The sequence below is a fragment of the Gigantopelta aegis genome, chromosome 11 (genome assembly GCF_016097555.1).
Source record: "Gigantopelta aegis isolate Gae_Host chromosome 11, Gae_host_genome, whole genome shotgun sequence".
NCBI lineage: Eukaryota > Metazoa > Mollusca > Gastropoda > Neomphalida > Peltospiridae > Gigantopelta > Gigantopelta aegis.
This window is the reverse complement of record NC_054709.1, coordinates 31,684,203-31,706,277: the sequence shown is the minus strand read 5'-3', so window position 1 is coordinate 31,706,277 and position 22,075 is coordinate 31,684,203. Positions and strand designations below refer to the sequence as shown.

At 37.0% G+C, this 22,075-nt stretch overlaps 1 protein-coding gene across 1 annotated transcript in view; it reads right to left on the bottom strand.

The window, feature by feature from the left end:
- Window positions 1–22,075, bottom strand: part of LOC121385624 (transient receptor potential cation channel subfamily M member-like 2) — a 109,427-nt gene that overhangs the window by 63,208 nt on the left and 24,144 nt on the right. The window contains exons 10-15 of the mRNA XM_041516371.1: window positions 21,178–21,380; window positions 19,629–19,729; window positions 18,823–18,957; window positions 16,452–16,505; window positions 4,860–5,070; window positions 2,633–2,751 (exon numbers count right to left, since the gene is read on the bottom strand). Coding sequence (XP_041372305.1) covers window positions 2,633–2,751; window positions 4,860–5,070; window positions 16,452–16,505; window positions 18,823–18,957; window positions 19,629–19,729; window positions 21,178–21,380 — 823 coding nt within the window. The remainder of the gene's footprint in view (window positions 1–2,632; window positions 2,752–4,859; window positions 5,071–16,451; window positions 16,506–18,822; window positions 18,958–19,628; window positions 19,730–21,177; window positions 21,381–22,075) is intronic.

Sequence of the window (22,075 nt, the reverse complement as noted above, 5' to 3'; positions counted from 1 at the left end):
TGCAGAAACCCACAATTATTTTCCAACAATGTATCAATTAATTAATAAAAAAATGCACCATTTGTATTTCCAATTCGCAAATGGCAATTTTGCGAGTGGCAGAGCTAACCCTGTTATCAGTTTGAACTTACATCGCCTTCCCTCCAGAAGAGTTTTATTACCAGTTTGAACTTACATCGCCTTCCCTCCAGAAGTTTTATTATCAGTTTGAACTTACATTGCCTTCCCTCCAGAAGAGTTTTATTACCAGTTTGAACTTACATCGCCTTCCCTCCAGAAGTTTTATTACCAGTTTGAACTTACATCGCCTTCCCTCCAGAAGAGTTTTATTACCAGTTTGAACTTACATCGCCTTCCCTCCAGAAGAGTTTTATTATCAGTTTGAACTTACATTGCCTTCCCTCCAGAAGAGTTTTATTACCAGTTTGAACTTACATCGCCTTCCCTCCAGAAGAGTTTTATTTTCAGTTTGAACTTACATCGCCTTCCCTCCAGAAGTTTTATTACCAGTTTGAACTTACATCACCTTCCCTCCAGAAGAGTTTTATTATCAGTTTGAACTTACATTGCCTTCCCTCCAGAAGAGTTTTATTACCAGTTTGAACTTACATCGCCTTCCCTCCAGAAGAGTTTTATTACCAGTTTGAACTTACATTGCCTTCCCTCCAGAAGAGTTTTATTACCAGTTTGAACTTACATTGCCTTCCCTCCAGAAGAGTTTTATTACCAGTTTGAACTTACATCGCCTTCCCTCCAGAAGAGTTTTATTTCCAGTTTGAACTTACATCGCCTTCCCTCCAGAAGTTGTATTACCAGTTTGAACTTACATTGCCTTCCCTCCAGAAGTTTTATTACCAGTTTGAACTTACATCGCCTTCCCTCCAGAAGTTTTATTACCAGTTTGAACTTACATCGCCTTCCCTCCAGAAGAGTTTTATTATCAGTTTGAACTTACATCGCCTTCCCCCCAGAAGAGTTTTATTTCCAGTTTGAACTTACATCGCCTTCCCTCCAGAAGTTGTATTACCAGTTTGAACTTACATTGCCTTCCCTCCAGAAGAGTTTTATTACCAGTTTGAACTTACATCGCCTTCCCTCCAGAAGAGTTTTATTTCCAGTTTGAACTTACATCGCCTTCCCTCCAGAAGTTTTATTACCAGTTTGAACTTACATCGCCTTCCCTCCAGAAGAGTTTTATTATCAGTTTGAACTTACATCGCCTTCCCTCCAGAAGTTTTATTATCAGTTTGAACTTACATCGCCTTCCCTCCACAAGAGTTTTATTATCAGTTTGAACTTACATTGCCTTCCCTCCAGAAGAGTTTTATTATCAGTTTGAACTTACATCGCCTTCCCTCCATAAGTTTTATTATCAGTTTGAACTTACATCGCCTTCCCTCCACAAGAGTTTTATTATCAGTTTGAACTTACATTGCCTTCCCTCCAGAAGAGTTGTATTATCAGTTTGAACTTACATCGCCTTCCCCCCAGAAGAGTTTTATTTCCAGTTTGAACTTACATCGCCTTCCCTCCAGAAGTTGTATTACCAGTTTGAACTTACATTGCCTTCCCTCCAGAAGAGTTTTATTACCAGTTTGAACTTACATCGCCTTCCCTCCAGAAGAGTTTTATTTCCAGTTTGAACTTACATCGCCTTCCCTCCAGAAGTTTTATTACCAGTTTGAACTTACATCGCCTTCCCTCCAGAAGAGTTTTATTATCAGTTTGAACTTACATCGCCTTCCCTCCAGATGTTTTATTATCAGTTTGAACTTACATCGCCTTCCCTCCACAAGAGTTTTATTATCAGTTTGAACTTACATTGCCTTCCCTCCAGAAGAGTTGTATTATCAGTTTGAACTTACACTGCCTTCCCTCCAGAAGAGTTTGGCGAGTGGCTACTGTGTTACCAGTTTGAACTTACATTGCCTTCCTTCCAGAAGAGTTGTATTACCAGTTTGAACTTACATTGTCTCAACTCCAGAAGAGTTGCATCACCAGTTTGAACGTACATTGCCTTCCCTCCAGAAGAGTTGTATTACCAGTTTGAACTTGCATTGCCTTCCCTCCAGAAGAGTTGCGTTACCAGTTTGAACTTACACTGCCTTCCCTCCAGAAGAGTTGCATTACCAGTTTGAACTTACATTGTCTCAACTCCAGAAGAGTTGCATCACCAGTCTGAACGTACATTGCCTTCCCTCCAGAAGAGTTGCATTACCAGTTTGAACTTACACTGCCTTCCCTCCAGAAGAGTTGCATTACCAGTTTGAACTTACATTGCCTTCCCTCCAGAAGAGTTTGGCGAGACTCTGTCTGTTGAGCAGTACGGCCCAGATGAAGAGTTGCGTTACCAGTTTGAACTTACATTGCCTTCCCTCCAGAAGAGTTTGGCGAGACTCTGTCTGTTGAGCAGTACGGCCCAGATGAAGAGTTGCGTTACCAGTTTGAACTTACATTGCCTTCCCTCCAGAAGAGTTTGGCGAGACTCTGTCTGTTGAGCAGTACGGCCCAGATGAAGAGTTGCGTTACCAGTTTGAACTTACATTGCCTTCCCTCCAGAAGAGTTTGGCGAGACTCTGTCTGTTGAGCAGTACGGCCCAGATGAAGAGTTGCGTTACCAGTTTGAACTTACATTGCCTTCCCTCCAGAAGAGTTTGGCGAGACTCTGTCTGTTGAGCAGTACGGCCCAGATGAAGAGTTCCTGAGCCGGGCGGTGGAAAAACTCGGTTGAGTCAGCAACCATGCGTGGATCTGTAAAACAAATAAAACAAGCTTTATTATATACCAATATGGTTAAAAATACCTTGGTACATGTCAACGTGATACGTCCCACTAGAACACCAAGTGGAACATAACACTTCGACCTCGCATAATGACGTCATATAGACGGGTGCACTACAACCTAACAGGAACATCAACTAAACAAGTTGAGCGATATAAATTAAGATTGATTATGAGTAATAAATAGGATATTAAACTCGCTACCATTTCATATCATGTTTATGTCCCTCATGAAATAATTTTGATTGTCACTCGTGACAACTGAACATTATTTAACTCGGGACATAAACATGATATGAAATGAAAGCTTGTTTAATATCCTACAATTATGAGAATACTGCTAAAGCAATACATGCCCCTTTTCAATTCTCAATCCTCTCCTAAGTTTAAGTGCCATAACTCTATGAAAAATGGGTCAATGTGCGTGCAAGTCAAACATGATCTGTAAATCTATCATACACAAAACGTCAGCTGAATATCTTGATGTATATTGCAGCAAAAAAAGGATGGAAATGTTTTATTTAATGATGCACTCAACACATTTTGGTCAGGTACTGAGAACTGCAGCCATGCAGCAAATATCTCGTTTTGTCAATATATATATAATGCCGTCAAAAACAATCTTCTTCATTAGTCAAGAAAATTAACTGATCCTGTCCTATAATTTGCCACATTCGAGATCTGGATTGGACCTAGAGATAGGGATGTCCAATGATCTAAAATTGTCGCCCTCTTCCAGAATATATGTAAAGTATCAGCCAAAACCATATCATATGTTTCGGACAAAAAATTTTAAATTCTGAGGCCTGTAAATGAATTAAAATTTTAAATTCTGAGGCCTGTAAATGAATTAAAATTAACTGGCCTCAGAAGTATCGTGGTTAAGCTACTGGACATAAGGCTGGTACATGTAGGTACTGGGTTCGCAGCCCGGTACCGGCTCCCACCCAGAGCGAGTTTTAATGACTCAATGGGTAGGTGTAATAACAACTAACAACTAACCAACTGTCCTGGACAGACAGCCCAGATAGCTGAGGTGTGTTCCTAGGACAGTGTGCTCAATTGAATCTTAATTGGATAGAAGTACGAGAAGAAGTTGAAATGAAATGAAATGAAATGAAATGAATTAATGTTTAAAAAATAAGATCCCATCACGAAAACGTATTTTAAAATATATCTACATGTCATAGTTGGAGAGACAAGGACTGGAATGTGGAGATGGACAGCAAAAGAAGTTGAAAGATAGGAGTTGCCAAATTGGGAAGAAATTAGATAGAATTCAAAAGAGAGAAAGGAAAGGGGGCAGAGGGAAAGAAAAAAAAGTCAAACCTGTCCTAGCGGCCACCTGTATTCAGCGTCACCTGCCTTAAGCGGCCACTTTTTCCCCTCCCAAACGATTTATAACGTAAATGCACCTGTAATATAAGCGGTTACCTGTCTAACGCAGCCAGAGGCCACCAAAATCGGATCCCAAATCGCTAAAATACCTGTATTAAGCGGCCACATAAATATGTTTACTATTATATAAAAGGGATATTTAACAACAGCAAATAAGGTGCAGCAAAGAACTGATTTTCACACCTTCAGGAATACAAGTACTCATTCAGTCCCGACATCTCTACTGTGTATCAATTAAGAAAGTATGACTGGGCAGGCTAAACTTGACATTTGTAGGTTTACTTATTAAATGGAAAGAGAAAACAAACTTGTTGAAAACTGTTAATTTAATACATTCCAGTTGCAGTTTTTCCTGAAGGAGGCGACATGTCTAAAGTTTATTTATAGTACACTGTGAAGCACACTTCCGTTAATTAGCAGTACAGATATATGCCAAACCAAGAAACAACAACAAATGTTATGAAGACTATATGTCGCAACCTGTAATCAGCGGCCACCTGTCTTAAGTGGCTACTTTTATCTACTCCCTTGTGTGACTGCTTAAGACAGGTTTGACAGTGTGTGTGTGTGTGTGTATATGTGTATATATATATATATATATATATATATATATATATATATATACTGTATATACATGTATATATATATATTTGCACCGAGATGAAAAAACACCAAATAACCTATTGCCGCAGTCCCCGCATTTCCGATCATATGAGCGGTCTGCATCAAGCCTCCCGTTGCCGTGACGTCGGTGCTGGTCTTGTCGCCGAGGACGATGTCTGCGTCGAGGTAGCGGAAGGAGCTGTTGGTCAGGTAGTACGGCTGGTAGTAGTCGCCGAGCAGGTCCTGGATCAGCAGACCCACATCCTCCAGGTTGAAGTTCACGCGCGTCTACAAACACACGCATATAGCACGTCTTACACTTTGTTCTGTTTAATGATCAACACCACTGGAGCACATAGATTAATTAATCATCTGCTAAAAATGGATGTCATATATTTGGTAATTATTCTTGCATTTCTTTACCAGTTAAATAAATATAAATAAATTTATCTTGTAATCAGGGGTCGAAATTGGAGAAAAAATGAAGTTTTCTTTTGAGAACACTTTGTGTACTTAACCTGCCCTCAAACAAAAATGAATTTTAAAAATATATTTTTTATTACTTTCACGTTGATTTATTAATCATTGGCTATTGAAAGAAAGGAAGGAATTGTTTTAGTTAACGACGCACTCAACACTTTATATTTACAATTATATGATGTCAGACATATGGTTAAGGACCACACAGATATTGAGAGGAGAAACCCGCTGTTGCCACTTCATCGGCTACTCTTTTCGATTAGCAGCCAGCGATCTTTTATATGCACCATCCCAGAGACAGGGTAGTACATACCATGGCCATTGATATGCCAGTTGTGGTGCACTGGCTGGAACGAGAAATAGCCCAATGGGCCCACTGACGGGGATCAATCCCAGACAGACTGCGCATCAAGTGAACACTTTACCACTGGGCTACATCCCGCAATAATATTTTACACCGATATGTAAATCAATAATTACGAAAATGCCCCATAAAAGTATTAAAACATCACTCCCGTAGACCACTGCCGGAAACGACCAAGTAAAATTCTCAGTAAAAACATTTGCCTGTAAATAGCCGTGACGTCACGAAGGGAAAGCGCTTCACAGAAACCTACCACGAGATGACTTCCAGCGCAAGCGAAAGTGGGACCGACAGCGACTGCCAAGCTCATTGATCATGCGATTCTTCTTTCGATGATGAATAGTGTAGTAATGACGACTGGACTAATATTTGTGCAACACAACAAATAATGCCTTATCAGTTTGAACCTGGAACATCTTCCGATGAACCACTGGCCTGACAGATGACGATGAAAATGGTCGTGGAGACCGCTTACCACTAATTTACAACTTTTATTCTTGTTTTGTTCTTTAGCTTTTCGTGCGAATTATTTTGCTACACTGTATGTTCTAATACTTGTGATGTAGTAGAAAAGACGATAAATAACTCTTGAATTCTACGAGTCAAGTGGACCCTATATTGGTAATTTTAAGAAATAAACAAAAACGACTTTTAGTCTGTTCCATCCCTCTCTGAAAATGTGTTTTTTGTGTGAATAATTTCAGTTTAGTTTGACGTAAAAAAAAAAAGTAAAAGTGTTTTGGAAATGACAAAACAATACTATTTTTTGTGTGCAGTTGTAAAAACAGTCTGCTCAGAAATAAATAACTTATTTTAATTTTAAGAAATAAACAAAAAACGACTTTTAGCCCGTCCCATCCATCAATGAAGATGTTTTTTTGTGTGAATAATTTCAGTGACGTAAAAAAAAAGTAAAAGTGTTTTGGAAATAACAAAACAATACTATTTTTTTGTGTGCAGTTGTGAAAACAGTCTGCTCAGAAATAAATAACTTATAGTACATTCCATAGTATGAAAAAAGGTTTTCTCTGTGGGAAGGTATAGGAAAATTAATTTAATGTATTTATAGTCTGTTTTACAGGGAACGACTTTTTTTATACTATGGAATTTACAAGTCATTTATTTCTGAGCCGATTGTTTTCTAAGATGCATACGAAATTAGCTCTTTTTTTCACAAAAAAAACCCTACATTTTTGTAGGATAGGACGGACTAGGCTATAGATACTTACTTGTTTGTACTTTATTGTTTTAATGTTCTCGAACTGTAAAGAAAAATCTTACAAATGAACGAGATGCAAACGACAACAAATCGGATCTCGATGATTGCACGAACCGTGCATGAAAAAAACTAAACTGACCGGAGTTGAAAGCATAACGCAATTTGGGACATTGACTATATGCACCCCAAGGTCGTTTCGGTGTGGATGGCGTCAGCTTGTTGTCATTTGTTTTGTGTCGCAGAAAAATTGTTGGTAAGGCATATTTTTTTAAAAGCCATAACACATGGTATTCCCATATCTCGCCTACGCCGACAAACCAGTTCGGACGAATCGAAACTAAAGTGTCTGCTGTCGCAACAGTCTCCGACATTTTCTTCCTGTCCAGTATTTTCACGTTGTTTTAATCAAATTCACACTCAGCTTTCTCACAGCAACATTACTAGGAAATGCGTGAAGACCAAATGTATCGGCTTTTGTATTGCTACAGCCGCCAACAACACGCCGTTTAACCATAATAAACACAAAAGAAGCAATGAACAATGGCGCTGACTATCGAAAGGGGTTCCCTTCATGACGTCACGGATCAAATCTTACGGAAATTCCCGAAACGAATTCAGCTGGTTCTGTTTTTCAGGGGAATATTTTTAAATGGAAAATATACCGGTATATACCGGTAATTTTAAAAACATTTTTTTTTTATATTTTCTAATCATATTAAATAATATCTTGATTGATATAGCTCAATACATCATACATCTGGAACAGCACTGGTTTGAATGAAGCAAAGGGAAAAGATATCATAACCTTAACAGCATGGAGAAAGAAAGAAAGAAGTGTTTTATTTAACGACGCACTCAACACATTTTATTTACGGTTATATGGCGTCAGACATATGGTTAAGGACCACACAGATTTTGAGAGGAAACCCGCTGTCGCCACTACATGGGCTACTCTTCCGATTGGCAGCAAGGGATCTTTTATTTGCGCTTCCCACAGGCAGGATAGCACAAACCATGGCCTTTGTTGAACCAGTTATGGATCACTGGTCGGTGCAAGTGGTTTACACCTACCCATTGAGCCTTGCAGAGCACTCACTCAGGGTTTGGAGTCGGTAACTGGATTAAAAATCCCATGCCTGGACTGGGATCCGAACCCAGTACCTACCAGCCTGTAGACCGATGGCCTGCCACGACGCCACCAAGGCCGGTCACATGGAGAAAGACGGAAGCAAATAGCAGATTCTAGTTTTAACCCATAAAAGGGACACCAAGTTTAGTTAATCTACAAACCTGTAACACATTTAGATACAGTTACGATAGAGTGAAACAAAAGTCTGTGATGCTGTAATAGGAAAATAGGAAAACTCCATAACACTTACGTCTCAAGACCCATGTGTGTTTTAAAAACTAAGAAAAATTTATTTTGTGGTATATTAGAAACACCAGGATGACCAGAAACACTTCGGTTGTACGGAAATGGATAATCTAAACAATAAAACATATACAGTGTTTGATTTCAGTGATCATAAATTTCTCTAATTGTGAAAAATATGCTGTAGTGTTTAAAAACTAGAGTCTGCCCCTTTAAACAGTGGCCCGGGTCAAGGTGCCTGGGTCAAGGTTCCCGGGTCAAGGTTCCCGGGTCAAGGTTCCCGGGTCAAGGTTCCAGGGTCAAGGTTCCCGGGTCAAGGTGTCCTGGTCACGGTGTCCTGGTCACGGTTCCCGGGTCAAGGTTCCCGGGTCAAGGTGCCCGGGGCAAGGTGCGTATTGCGCCCCCATACCAATGAACTGTTAACACCCTCCAAGTCCCTTCCACCAGTCCAGAATTTTGCACATGGGGCAACCACCCTGGTGACCCCGCCCATGCTGCGCCACTGCCTTTAACTATGATTATGTATTTCAAATAGAATTTGTTCAAATTAGTGACTCCACTCGTGCATGTACATTGAGGGACCACCTCTATAAATAGGTCACTTTTCTTACAGGACACTTTAATATCCTAAAATTATGTACAGCTAACAAATAAAACAATTAAACCAGGATCCTGCAGAAAGCAATACACAAAAACTGTTAGCAATAATAAGCTGAACACAATCTGGCCAAACTATTTCTAAATATAATATGCAGGGTACAAGCTGAAGTGTTACGAAGGTGTTAAATGTATTACTTATAGTACAGGGTACAGTCCAAATTGCTACGAAGGTGTTAAATGTATTACTTATAGTATAGGGTACAGTCCGAGTTGCTACGAAGGTGTTACATGTATTACTTATAGTATAGGGTATAGTCCGAGTTGCTACGAAGGTGTTACATGTATTACTTATAGTATAGGGTACAGTCCAAGTTGCTATGATGGTGTTAAATGTATTACTTATAGTACAGGGTACAGTCCAAATTGCTACGAAGGTGTTAAATGTATTACTTATAGTATAGGGTACAGTCCGAATTGCTATGATGGTGTTAATGTATTACTTATAGTATAGGGTATAGTCCAAGTTGCTATGATGGTGTTACATGTATTACTTATAGTATAGGGTACAGTCCGAGTTGCTATGATGGTGTTAAATGTATTACTTATAGTATAGGGTACAGTCCGAATTGCTATGATGGTGTTACATGTATTACTTATAGTATAGGGTACAGTCCAAGTTGCTATGATGGTGTTACATGTATTACTTATAGTATAGGGTACAATCCAAGTTGCTATGATGGTGTTACATGTATTACTTATAGTATAGGGTACAGTCCAAGTTGCTATGATGGTGTTAAATGTATTACTTATAGTATAGGGTACAGTCCAAGTTGCTATGATGGTGTTAAATGTATTACTTATAGTATAGAGTACAGTCCGAGTTGCTATGATGGTGTTAAATGTATTACTTATAGTACAGGGTACAGTCCAAATTGCTACGAAGGTGTTAAATGTATTACTTATAGTATAGGGTACAGTCCGAGTTGCTACGAAGGTGTTACATGTATTACTTATAGTATAGGGTACAGTCCGAGTTGCTACGAAGGTGTTACATGTATTACTTATAGTATAGGCTACAGTCCGAGTTGCTATAATGGTGTTAAATGTATTACTTATAGTATAGGGTACAGTCCGAATTGCTATGATGGTGTTAATTAATGTATTACTTATAGTATAGGGTATAGTCCAAGTTGCTATGATGGTGTTACATGTATTACTTATAGAATAGGGTAGTCCGAGTTGCTATGATGGTGTTAAATGTATTACTTATAGTATAGGGTACAGTCCGAATTGCTATGATGGTGTTACATGTATTACTTATAGTATAGGGTACAGTCCAAGTTGCTATGATGGTGTTACATGTATTACTTATAGTATAGGGTACAGTCCAAGTTGCTACGATGGTGTTACATGTATTACTTATAGTATAGGGTACAGTCCAAGTTGTTACGAAGGTTTTACATGTATTACTTATAGTATAGGGTACAGTCCGAGTTGTTATGATGGTGTTAAATGTATTACTTATAGTATAGGGTACAGTCTGAGTTGCTATGATGGTGTTAAATGTATTACTTATAGTATAGAGTACAGTCCAAGTTGCTATGATGGTGTTAAATGTATTACTTATAGTATAGAGTACAGTCCGAGTTGCTATGATGGTGTTAAATGTATTACTTATAGTACAGGGTACAGTCCAAATTGCTACGAAGGTGTTAAATGTATTACTTATAGTATATGGTACAGTCCGAGTTGCTACGAAGGTGTTACATGTATTACTTATAGTATAGGGTATAGTCCGAGTTGCTACGAAGGTGTTACATGTATTACTTATAGTATAGGCTACAGTCCGAGTTGCTATAATGGTGTTAAATGTATTACTTATAGTATAGGGTACAGTCCGAATTGCTATGATGGTGTTAATTAATGTATTACTTATAGTATAGGGTACAGTCCAAGTTGCTATGATGGTGTTACATGTATTACTTATAGTATAGGGTACAGTCCGAGTTGCTATGATGGTGTTAAATGTATTACTTATAGTATAGGGTACAGTCCGAATTGCTATGATGGTGTTACTTGTATTACTTATAGTATAGGGTACAGTCCAAGTTGCTATGATGGTGTTACATGTATTACTTATAGTATAGGGTACAGTCCAAGTTGCTACGATGGTGTTACATGTATTACTTATAGTATAGGGTACAGTCCAAGTTGTTACGAAGGTTTTACATGTATTACTTATAGTATAGGGTACAGTCCGAGTTGTTACAAAGGTTTTACATGTATTACTTATAGTATAGGGTACAGTCAGAGTTGCTACGATGGTGTCACATGTATTACTTATAGTATAGGGTACAGTCCGAGTTGTTACGATGGTGTCACATGTATTACTTATAGTATAGGGTACAGTCCGAGTTGCTATGATGGTGTTAAATGTATTACTTATAGTATAGGGTACAGTCCGAGTTGATATGATGGTGTTAAATGTATTACTTATAGTATAGGGTACAGTCCAAGTTGTTACGAAGGTTTTACATGTATTACTTATAGTATAGGGTACAGTCTGAGTTGTTATGATGGTGTTAAATGTATTACTTATAGTATAGGGTACAGTCTGAGTTGCTATGATGGTGTTAAATGTATTACTTTAGTATAGGGTACAGTCCAAGTTGCTATGATGGTGTTAAATGTATTACTTATAGTATAGAGTACAGTCCGAGTTGCTATGATGGTGTTAAATGTATTACTTATAGTACAGGGTACAGTCCAAATTGCTACGAAGGTGTTAAATGTATTACTTATAGTATAGGGTACAGTCCGAGTTGCTACGAAGGTGTTACATGTATTACTTATAGTATAGGGTATAGTCCGAGTTGCTACGAAGGTGTTACATGTATTACTTATAGTATAGGCTACAGTCCGAGTTGCTATAATGGTGTTAAATGTATTACTTATAGTATAGGGTACAGTCCGAATTGCTATGATGGTGTTAATTAATGTATTACTTATAGTATAGGGTACAGTCCAAGTTGCTATGATGGTGTTACATGTATTACTTATAGTATAGGGTACAGTCCGAGTTGCTATGATGGTGTTAAATGTATTACTTATAGTATAGGGTACAGTCCGAATTGCTATGATGGTGTTACTTGTATTACTTATAGTATAGGGTACAGTCCAAGTTGCTATGATGGTGTTACATGTATTACTTATAGTATAGGGTACAGTCCAAGTTGCTACGATGGTGTTACATGTATTACTTATAGTATAGGGTACAGTCCAAGTTGTTACGAAGGTTTTACATGTATTACTTATAGTATAGGGTACAGTCCGAGTTGTTACAAAGGTTTTACATGTATTACTTATAGTATAGGGTACAGTCAGAGTTGCTACGATGGTGTCACATGTATTACTTATAGTATAGGGTACAGTCCGAGTTGTTACGATGGTGTCACATGTATTACTTATAGTATAGGGTACAGTCCGAGTTGCTATGATGGTGTTAAATGTATTACTTATAGTATAGGGTACAGTCCGAGTTGATATGATGGTGTTAAATGTATTACTTATAGTATAGGGTACAGTCTGAGTTAAATGTATTACTTGTAGTATAGGGTACAGTCCGAGTTGTTATGATGGTGTTAAATGTATTACTTGTAGTATAGGGTACAGTCCGTGTTGCTATGATGGTGTTAAATGTATTACTTATAGTATAGGGTACAGTCCGAGTTGCTATGATGGTGTTACATGTATTACTTATAGTATAGGGTACAGTCTGAGTTGTTACGAAGGTGTTACATGTATTACTTATAGTATAGGGTACAGTCAGAGTTGCTACGATGGTGTCACATGTATTACTTATAGTATAGGGTACAGTCCGAGTTGTTACGATGGTGTCACATGTATTACTTATAGTATAGGGTACAGTCCGAGTTGCTATGATGGTGTTAAATGTATTACTTATAGTATAGGGTACAGTCCGAGTTGATATGATGGTGTTAAATGTATTACTTATAGTATAGGGTACAGTCTGAGTTAAATGTATTACTTGTAGTATAGGGTACAGTCCGAGTTGTTATGATGGTGTTAAATGTATTACTTGTAGTATAGGGTACAGTCCGTGTTGCTATGATGGTGTTAAATGTATTACTTATAGTATAGGGTACAGTCCGAGTTGCTATGATGGTGTTACATGTATTACTTATAGTATAGGGTACAGTCTGAGTTGTTACGAAGGTGTTACATGTATTACTTATAGTATAGGGTACAGTCCAAATTGCTACGAAGGTGTTACATGTATTACTTATAGTATAGGGTACAGTCCAAATTGCTACGAAGGTGTTACATGTATTACTTATAGTATAGGGTACAGTCCAAATTGCTATGAAAGGTGTCACATGTATTACTTATAGTAAAGGGTAAACTACACCGCATATATTGCCATGTATTAGCTGACTCTCTGGATAAACCGACTCCTTATTTTGCCCATTAATATCTGGTACAACAAGGCTGGTATGATGTATAAGCCAACTCTAACTTTTATGTAGTTATAATGGACAAAAATATAGACACGTGTATATCTTATCGACATAATGTTGGTCTGATGCAACAGTCAATCGGTGGAATTTGTTTTGGTGAACCAATCAAAGTACAATGTACAAAAACTATTTTAATAAAGATTTCTAGACAGTTAAAAAAGAATCAATGTTTTGTAAAAATCCCATAATGTGGGATCACATTGTTCTGTTCTTTTACTTCTATCTTTTTTAATTAATTCCATTGTATGGACATCGCTAACTGATAATTAATGTAGTTTCTCTTTTATGAGGCGGTGTAAATATTATTTTGACACCCCTGCAAATGCAATGATGAACACAACCTCTTCCATTCTTTTCATAGGTAGTGATATCTCTAATAAAACATATAGTTTCTAATAATTTATTAGGAATTGCAGAATAATCAATAATGGTAAGTAAAAATCTGACCAATTAAAGCTGCAATTAAGTACAAAATATTAGCGGTCACAAAAAGACTTAATGACTGTTCCGATCATGTGACAAATGGTGCCAAATACGGGTACTACTTGTTGGTAACTTTTGTCGACACTATAAAAATTTAATAAAATGGAATTCAGTTCTCAAATATAATATAACTTTTATTGTGTGTATCAAACAAGCAAATAGATGCTGCTATATGGCTCCTAATAGAGGCTGCTATATGGCTCCTAATAGATGCTGCTATATGGCTCCTAATAGAGGCTGCTATATGGCACCTAATAGAGGCTGCTATATGGCTCCTAATAGAGGCTGCTGTATGGCTCCTAATAGAGGCTGCTATATGGCACCTAATAGAGGCTGCTATATGGCACCTAATAGAGGCTGCTATATGGCACCTAATAGAGGCTGCTATATGGCACCTAATAGAGGCTGTATAAAATACTGGTTATAATAACGCACCGCTAAGGTTTTGAAACCTAGTTAGAGTTACCAACAAGTTTTTGTTATAGTACGTATTATATTTCCTTACACGTCAATATTTTATTGTACTTTCTTAGACATTGTTTGTTGACTCTGTGTATGTACTGGCTGACCCTTGTTCTCATGATGGTATTTAGAGGCTTGAAAAGACAGCTAATTAATACATGCCGATATATGGTATTACTTGTAGTCTCGGGTACAGTCCGATCGAGTTGATATGAAAGAGTTACATGTATTACTTTTAGAAAAGGATACACTGTTGCTTTTAGTATAGGGTACATGCAGTCAGCTGTTATGAAGTTGTTAACGGGGGTGTGTGCAGAAAATTATGCAGGGGGGTCAAGACTCACGAGCAAAGTTTCATTGGTTTTATACACACACATGACACACACACTGTGACACACATACACATACACAGTGACATACACACAGTGACACACACATACACACACACACAGTGACATACACACTCAGTGCAACACACAGTGACACACACACACACACACAGTGACACACACATAGTGACACACGCACACAGTGACACACACCCACAGTGACACACACCCACAGTGACACACACACACACAGTGACACACACAGTGACACACACACAGTGATACACAGTGGCACACACCCACGCATTGACATACACACAGTGACACACACACACACACACAGTGACACACACATACAGTGACACACACATACAGTGACACACATACACACATACAGTGACACACATACACACACACAGTGACACACACATACATTGACACACACACAGTGACACACACATAGTGACACACACACACACACAGTGACACACACTCACAGTGACACACACAGTGACACACACACACACAGTGACACACACACATACAGTGACACACACACATAGTGACACACACTCACACAGTGACACACACACACAGTGACACACACACTCAAAGTGACAAACACACAAAATATATAATAAACACAAACTTTGCCGTATCTTCTTTTTGTCCTCTGTAAAACATAAACATCAAAGGAAATAGCTTCAGGCATGCACATGCAAGAACAAATAAAAACAAATATTACAATATAGTCTACTACATCACGTGCAAAACACAAAAATAGAACAGATGTTTATAGCGACATCCCAGCAAGAAAAATACATCGGTTATTGAGTGTCAAACTGTGGTATCAAAACACTACAATAGCAAAGCCAGAATGGATTGTGAAAGGATGGATATGTATATAGTGCATTAAAAGATAAATCAATCCAAATATGTGCTTATTAAAACAGTTACAGGATGTTAAAAATTAAGCAGGGCAGCTAACACTATCATTTGAAACATTATTATAAACATTTGTCCACCGGACACCACAAGATGCTGAATGCAGTTTTATTCTGAGCAATCAGAAACATCGTTCTTGTTTTCTTGACTTGTTTATTTGGACAGGCGAAAATAATGGGAGACAAATAAATGTGGCCTGCTGTGTAATTGGTTTTAAAACCAGGTCGAAAGAAAATGTCCTGCTAAAACAAAACAAAAACATATGGCCTACTGGAAATAAGATAGCATGGGAAGGGAGTGGTTGGAGTTGGGATAGCATATAGAAAATTATGACCTCTGAGATGTATTTTAGAGCATCATGGAATTAAATAGCAGATGAGATCATGTACATATATAAAAAATGAAAGAAATGTTTTATTTAACGACGCACTCAACACATTTTATTTATGGTTATATGGTGTCGTACATATGGTTAAGGACCACACAGATATTGAGAGAGGAAACCCACTGTCACCACTTCATGGGCTACTCTTTTCGATTAGCAGCAAGGGATCTTTTATATGCACCATCCCACAGACAGGATAGCACATACCACGGCCTTTGGTGTGGTTTTAGCACGTGAGTTTCTATTTAACCAGCTTGATCCTAGAAACAAACTACTTTTGGCTTTTCGCTATTTCAGTCCCTGAATTACGTCTTTTTTCTCTTTTTTAAATGTAATAATTGTTTTTTATTGGGGGTTAGGGATTTTTTTAACGAACATTTAACAGGAGAGATAAAAAACTGATTAGTTTGAAAAAAATAAAGAAAAATTCAGAATAGTTATTAGCCCACGACATGAACCATTATCACGATGTGAACCATTATCGAGACGAACCTTGCGAGATTTCAGCTTCGAAAGCAGGGAATATTGCACAGATTTCTGGTTTATCTAGAAAGAAATTCAAACAGAAAACAAGTCACATGAAGAATAAAAGCAATATAAGATAGATGTATGAATACAATCCATTTTTCTCTCTATTTTCTTCCAAATATCCATGTAAGATATAAAAAAGAGGTTATAAAGTACCATTGAACAACTAATTTTAAAAGATATATATAAGCATTTCTTAAAGGTCATGTATAGGACCCAATGTAGTGGTGCACAATGTTTCACTTTTTCTACCAACCTTTTGAAAAAGGTTTTAAACACTAATAAAATAAAATTCAATTCAAGTCATATCATTCACAAAGTCTGAAATTTGATCCGTATTTCTTTATCTATTGTTAATAAAAATTGTTAATTAAATATTTACTAATAGATTTATTTTTTCAAAATTAAAATGACCTTGACACAATCTAATTGATAAGGCAGCTAGGGGTTTCTTTAGCCTGCAGTGTTACGGTGTTGTAACTATGACCCTATATTGCAGTAACTATGACATTACATTGTTGTAACTATGACATTACACTGTTGTAACTATAACATTACATTGTTGTAACTATGGCATTACATTGTGGTAACTATAACATTACACTGTTGTAACTATGACATTACACTGTTGTAACTATGACATTACACTGTTGTAACTATAACATTACATTGTGGTAACTATGACATTACATTGTGTTAACTATGGCATTACATTGTGGTAACTATGGCATTACACTGTTTAACTATGACATTACACTGTTGTAACTATAACATTACATTGTTGTAACTATAGCATTACATTGTGGTAACTATGACATTACATTGCTGTAACTATGACCACATATTGCAGTAACTATGACATTACAATGTTGTAACTATGACCCTATATTGCAGTAACTATGACATTACATTGTTGTAACTATGACCGAATAGTGCAGTAACTATGACATTACATTGTTGTAACTATGACCCTATATTGTAGTAACTAAATGACATTACAATGTCGTAACTATAACATTACACTGTTGTAAATATGGCATTACATTGTTGTAACTATGACATAACATTGTTGTAACTATAACATTACATTGTTGTAATTATAACATTACATTGTGGTAACTATGACCGAATAGTGCAGTAACTATGACATTACATTGTTGTAACTATGACATTACATTGTTTAACTATAACATTACATTGTTGTAAATATGACATTACATTGCTGTAAATATGACATTACATTGTTGTAACTATGACATTACATTGTTGTAACTATAACATTACATTGTTGTAATTATAACATTACATTGTGGTAACTATGACCGAATAGTGCAGTAACTATGACATTACATTGTTGTAACTATGAACCTATATTGCAGTAACTATGACATTACATTGTTGTAACTATGACATTACATTGTTTAACTATAACATTACATTGTTGTAAATATGACATTACATTGTTGTAACTATAGCCATATATTGCAGTAACTATGACATTACAGTGTTGTAACTATGACCGAATAGTGCAGTGACTATGACATTACATTGTTGTAACTATGACATTACATTGTTGTAACTATGACCCTACATTGCAGTAACTATGACATTACGTTGTTGTAATTATAACATTATATTGTTATAACTATGACCATATATTGCAGAAACTATATGATATTACATTGTTTTAACTTTTACATTACATTGCTGTAACTATGACCGTATATTGCAGCAACTATGACATTACATTGTTGTAACTAAATGACCCTATATTGCAGTAACTATTACATTACATTGTTGTAACTAAATGACCCTATATTGCAGTAACTATTACATTACATTGTTGTAACTAAATGACCGTATATTGCAGTAACTATTACATTACATTGTTGTAACTAAATGACCCGATATTGCAGTAACTATTACATTACATTGTTGTAACTAAATGACCCTATATTGCAGTAACTATTACATTACATTGTTGTAACTAAATGACCCTATATTGCAGTAACTATTACATTACATTGTTGTAACTAAATGACCCTATATTGCATTAACTATGACATTACATTGTTGTAACTATGACATTACATTGTTGTAACTATGACATTACGTTGTTGTAATTATAACATTACATTGTTGTAACTATGACCCTATATTGCAGTAACTATGACACTACATTGTTGTAACTATGACCGTATATTGCAGTAACTATTACATCACATTGTTGTAACTAAATGACCCTATATTGCAGTAACTATGACATTACATTGTTGTAACTATGACCCTATATTGCAGTAACTATGACATTACATTGTTGTAACTATGACATTACATTGTTGTAGAGACTGAGCAGTCTCCGTGGTGTGAGGAAATCTTTGAGAATGATGCCGTGATCGAGGAAGAGATCCACGAAATCAGCGCGGTTCAGCTGAATCGCAGACAGCATCACGTCGTCAAGGGAACCAGGCTGAAATTGGACAGAAAGAAATTAACATGGAAATTATGGGAGTAGAGAGAGGAAAGGAATATTTATTTAACGACACCATTATGACATTTTTCGATCACATATTTTCACAATTTGATAACTTTGTAAATTAGATGTAAATTAATCGAGTTCACGGCACTATGTTTATTGGCATTTAAACAAACATCCTATGGCGACACTCCATAACTGACATATACATTGTACATTCAGTCATCAAACAAAAACATTTCAATAGGAACTTTACACTGAAAGGTGTCCAGTGTTCAGAAAACAAAAAACATTAAGCACTATAGTTCATTTTGATGTAAGGATCGACATCCAAAATGACGTCATTCGAGTTTGATATCATTTCCATTCAAAAAGACACCGTGTCACATATTCTTACGTCATCTGAATATCAGGTAATGGCTGACTGGAAATAAAGTTGAGTGTACTGTTTACAAAAACATGCTGTATTAAGCTTGAAATTATATAGGATAAAGATATTATTACTGTCATGTGTTTTAATATCGTCAATACCATATATAAAATAATGAATTATGCTCGCTTCTATTTATGCTAAAACCAGCTACTAAAGTTAATACACCCAAAATCTCACAGATTTCAAATCTTCCAAGTAATGAGGAAGGAAAACACGTTAAAATAAGAGTTACCAGCCACAGTCGTTCTTCTGTGAAAATGTCACTCTTGGCGATGTCAATTCTGTTCCACGCTAAAGCGAGTTTAAGCTGATCCATTACTTCATTCTTATTGGCTAAGAAAAAGAACAAATGTTCCATTAAAAAACAAAATGGAAAACTGATTTTAAAATAAACAATATAATTTATTTATAATATATTTAAATTAACAAACTAGTTTAATTTATATTTGTAAATTGCATTTTAAGTTTTCATATATATATATATATAAAAAAAGAGAACAATTTTTTTTAATTAATCTGTAACATTTTCTTTAGTTAAACTGACTTGGAATATTTGTTAACAGTTGCATATTAAAAAACCTATATTTTAAAATACTCTATCTGGTTTATTAAGTCAGATGGACCTAAATAAGTAGGGGTCTGTGGTGTATTTTTAATAAAAGGTTAATGGTTATAATGAGATATAAGTCTAAGTGCAGTGACCTACAATCAAAACTCACAGGTGGGTGCTGACACCATCATACACACCTAACATCAAGCACCTTATAAAGCCGATAGTCGACCCACCAGACTGCTGCATGGTGCCAGTAGGTGTACTCAGGTTTAGGCAGAAGACCGTGAAATATTAGAAATTTGGCCAATTTGCTATGGAAATCTGTAGTCAAAGTCAAGGTTTGTTTAGCCAAACAAGAAAAATGGCAGTATGTCTAAAAACCGACAGTCATGCAGGTATCAGTTTTGAACTAGCCTTTTAGCAAATTGGTCATGACATATCTTTGCCAAATTCAACTTTAAATCATATATGGCATTTTGGCAAATGACAGCTAAAACCCTATGTACCATTCATTCATTCATTCATAGTTATTTTTATGCTTATATCCAATTAACGTCCAAGCATCCTATTCTGGGTACACACCTCGGCTATCTGGACTGTCTGTCCACTGTCCAGGATAGAGGGCTAGTGGTTAGCGAGAGAGAAGTTGGTGCAGTGGCCTTACACCTACCATGGAGTCGGGTGGGAGCCGGTATCCCAGGATGTCAACCCAGTACCTATACTAGCCTTATAACTTGCAGGCCAGGGACTTGCAGGCTAGACAACAAAGCATCTTCTTTTCAAGTCTTTTAGCACTGCCCCAGGCTAGTTCTGAGTCAACAGAAAATTTCACCAAATTATCTATTAAACTACAAAAATTTAAGAAACCCCTGCAGGGTTTTTTGTTAACAAAACAAAATATTAATTATTACATGCAATTATTTTCCCAGATTATAAGACAGAGACAGAGAGAGAGACAGACAGACAGACAGACAGACAGACAGAGAGAGAGAGAGAGAGAGAGAGAGAGAGAGAGAGAGAGAGAGAGAGAGAGAGAGAGAGAGAGAGAGAGAGAGAGAGAGAGAGAGAGAGAGACAGAGAGAGAGACAGAGAGAGAGAGAAGTCGGTGAGGTGGCCTTAAACCTATGGTACCCATGGAGTCATTAAACTCGCCCTGGGTGGGAGCCAGTACTGGGATGTGAACCCTGTGTCTACCAGCCTTAAGTCAAATGGCTTAAGCACAGCCTACCTTTGAGCAAAGCTTTAAGTATGGCCATATCAACGTCGCTGGCCGAGTTGCGCGAGTCCAGCTCGAAGACGGTGAGGAGATCGCGATTGTGCAGACACTGCCGCACCCAGCCCACGCGCCGTGACAGTTCTGACTCTGTGAACTCAGCCTTGACCTTCTCCGTGATCTCCAACTCCAGCGCCGTGTCGATCACAGTCTGAGATCTGAAACACAAATCACAAATAGTGAGCCTCCAGTGTCGATCACAGTCTGAGATCTGAAACACAAATCACAAATAGTGAGCATCCAGTGTCGATCACAGTCTGAGATCTGAAACACAAATCACAAATAGTGAGCCTCCGGTGTCGATCACAGTCTGGGATCTGAAACACAAATCACAAATATAGAGCCTCCAGTGTCGATCAGAGTCTGAGATCTGAAACACAAATCACAAATATAGAGCCTCTGGTGTCGACCAAAGTCTGAGATCTGAAACACAAATCACAAATATAGAGCCTCTGGTGTCGATCACAGTCTGAGATTTGAAACACAAATCACAAATACAGAGCCTCCGGTGTCGATCACAGTCTGAGATCTGAAACACAAATCACAAATATTGAGCCTCCGGTGTCGATCATAGTCTGAGATCTGAAACACAAATATTGAGCCTCCAGTGTCGATCACAGTCTGAGATCTGAAACACAAATCACAAATATTGACAAGTTAATGTTAATGTTAATGATATAATTTAAAATTAATTATGGGTAATAAATGGGATATTAAACTTGCTACCATTTCATATCACATTTATATCCCTTGTGAAATACTTTTCATTGTCACTTGCTAAAGCTTGTGACAATTGAAAATTATTTCACTTGGGAAATAAACATACATTGTATGATACGAAATGGAAGTTTTA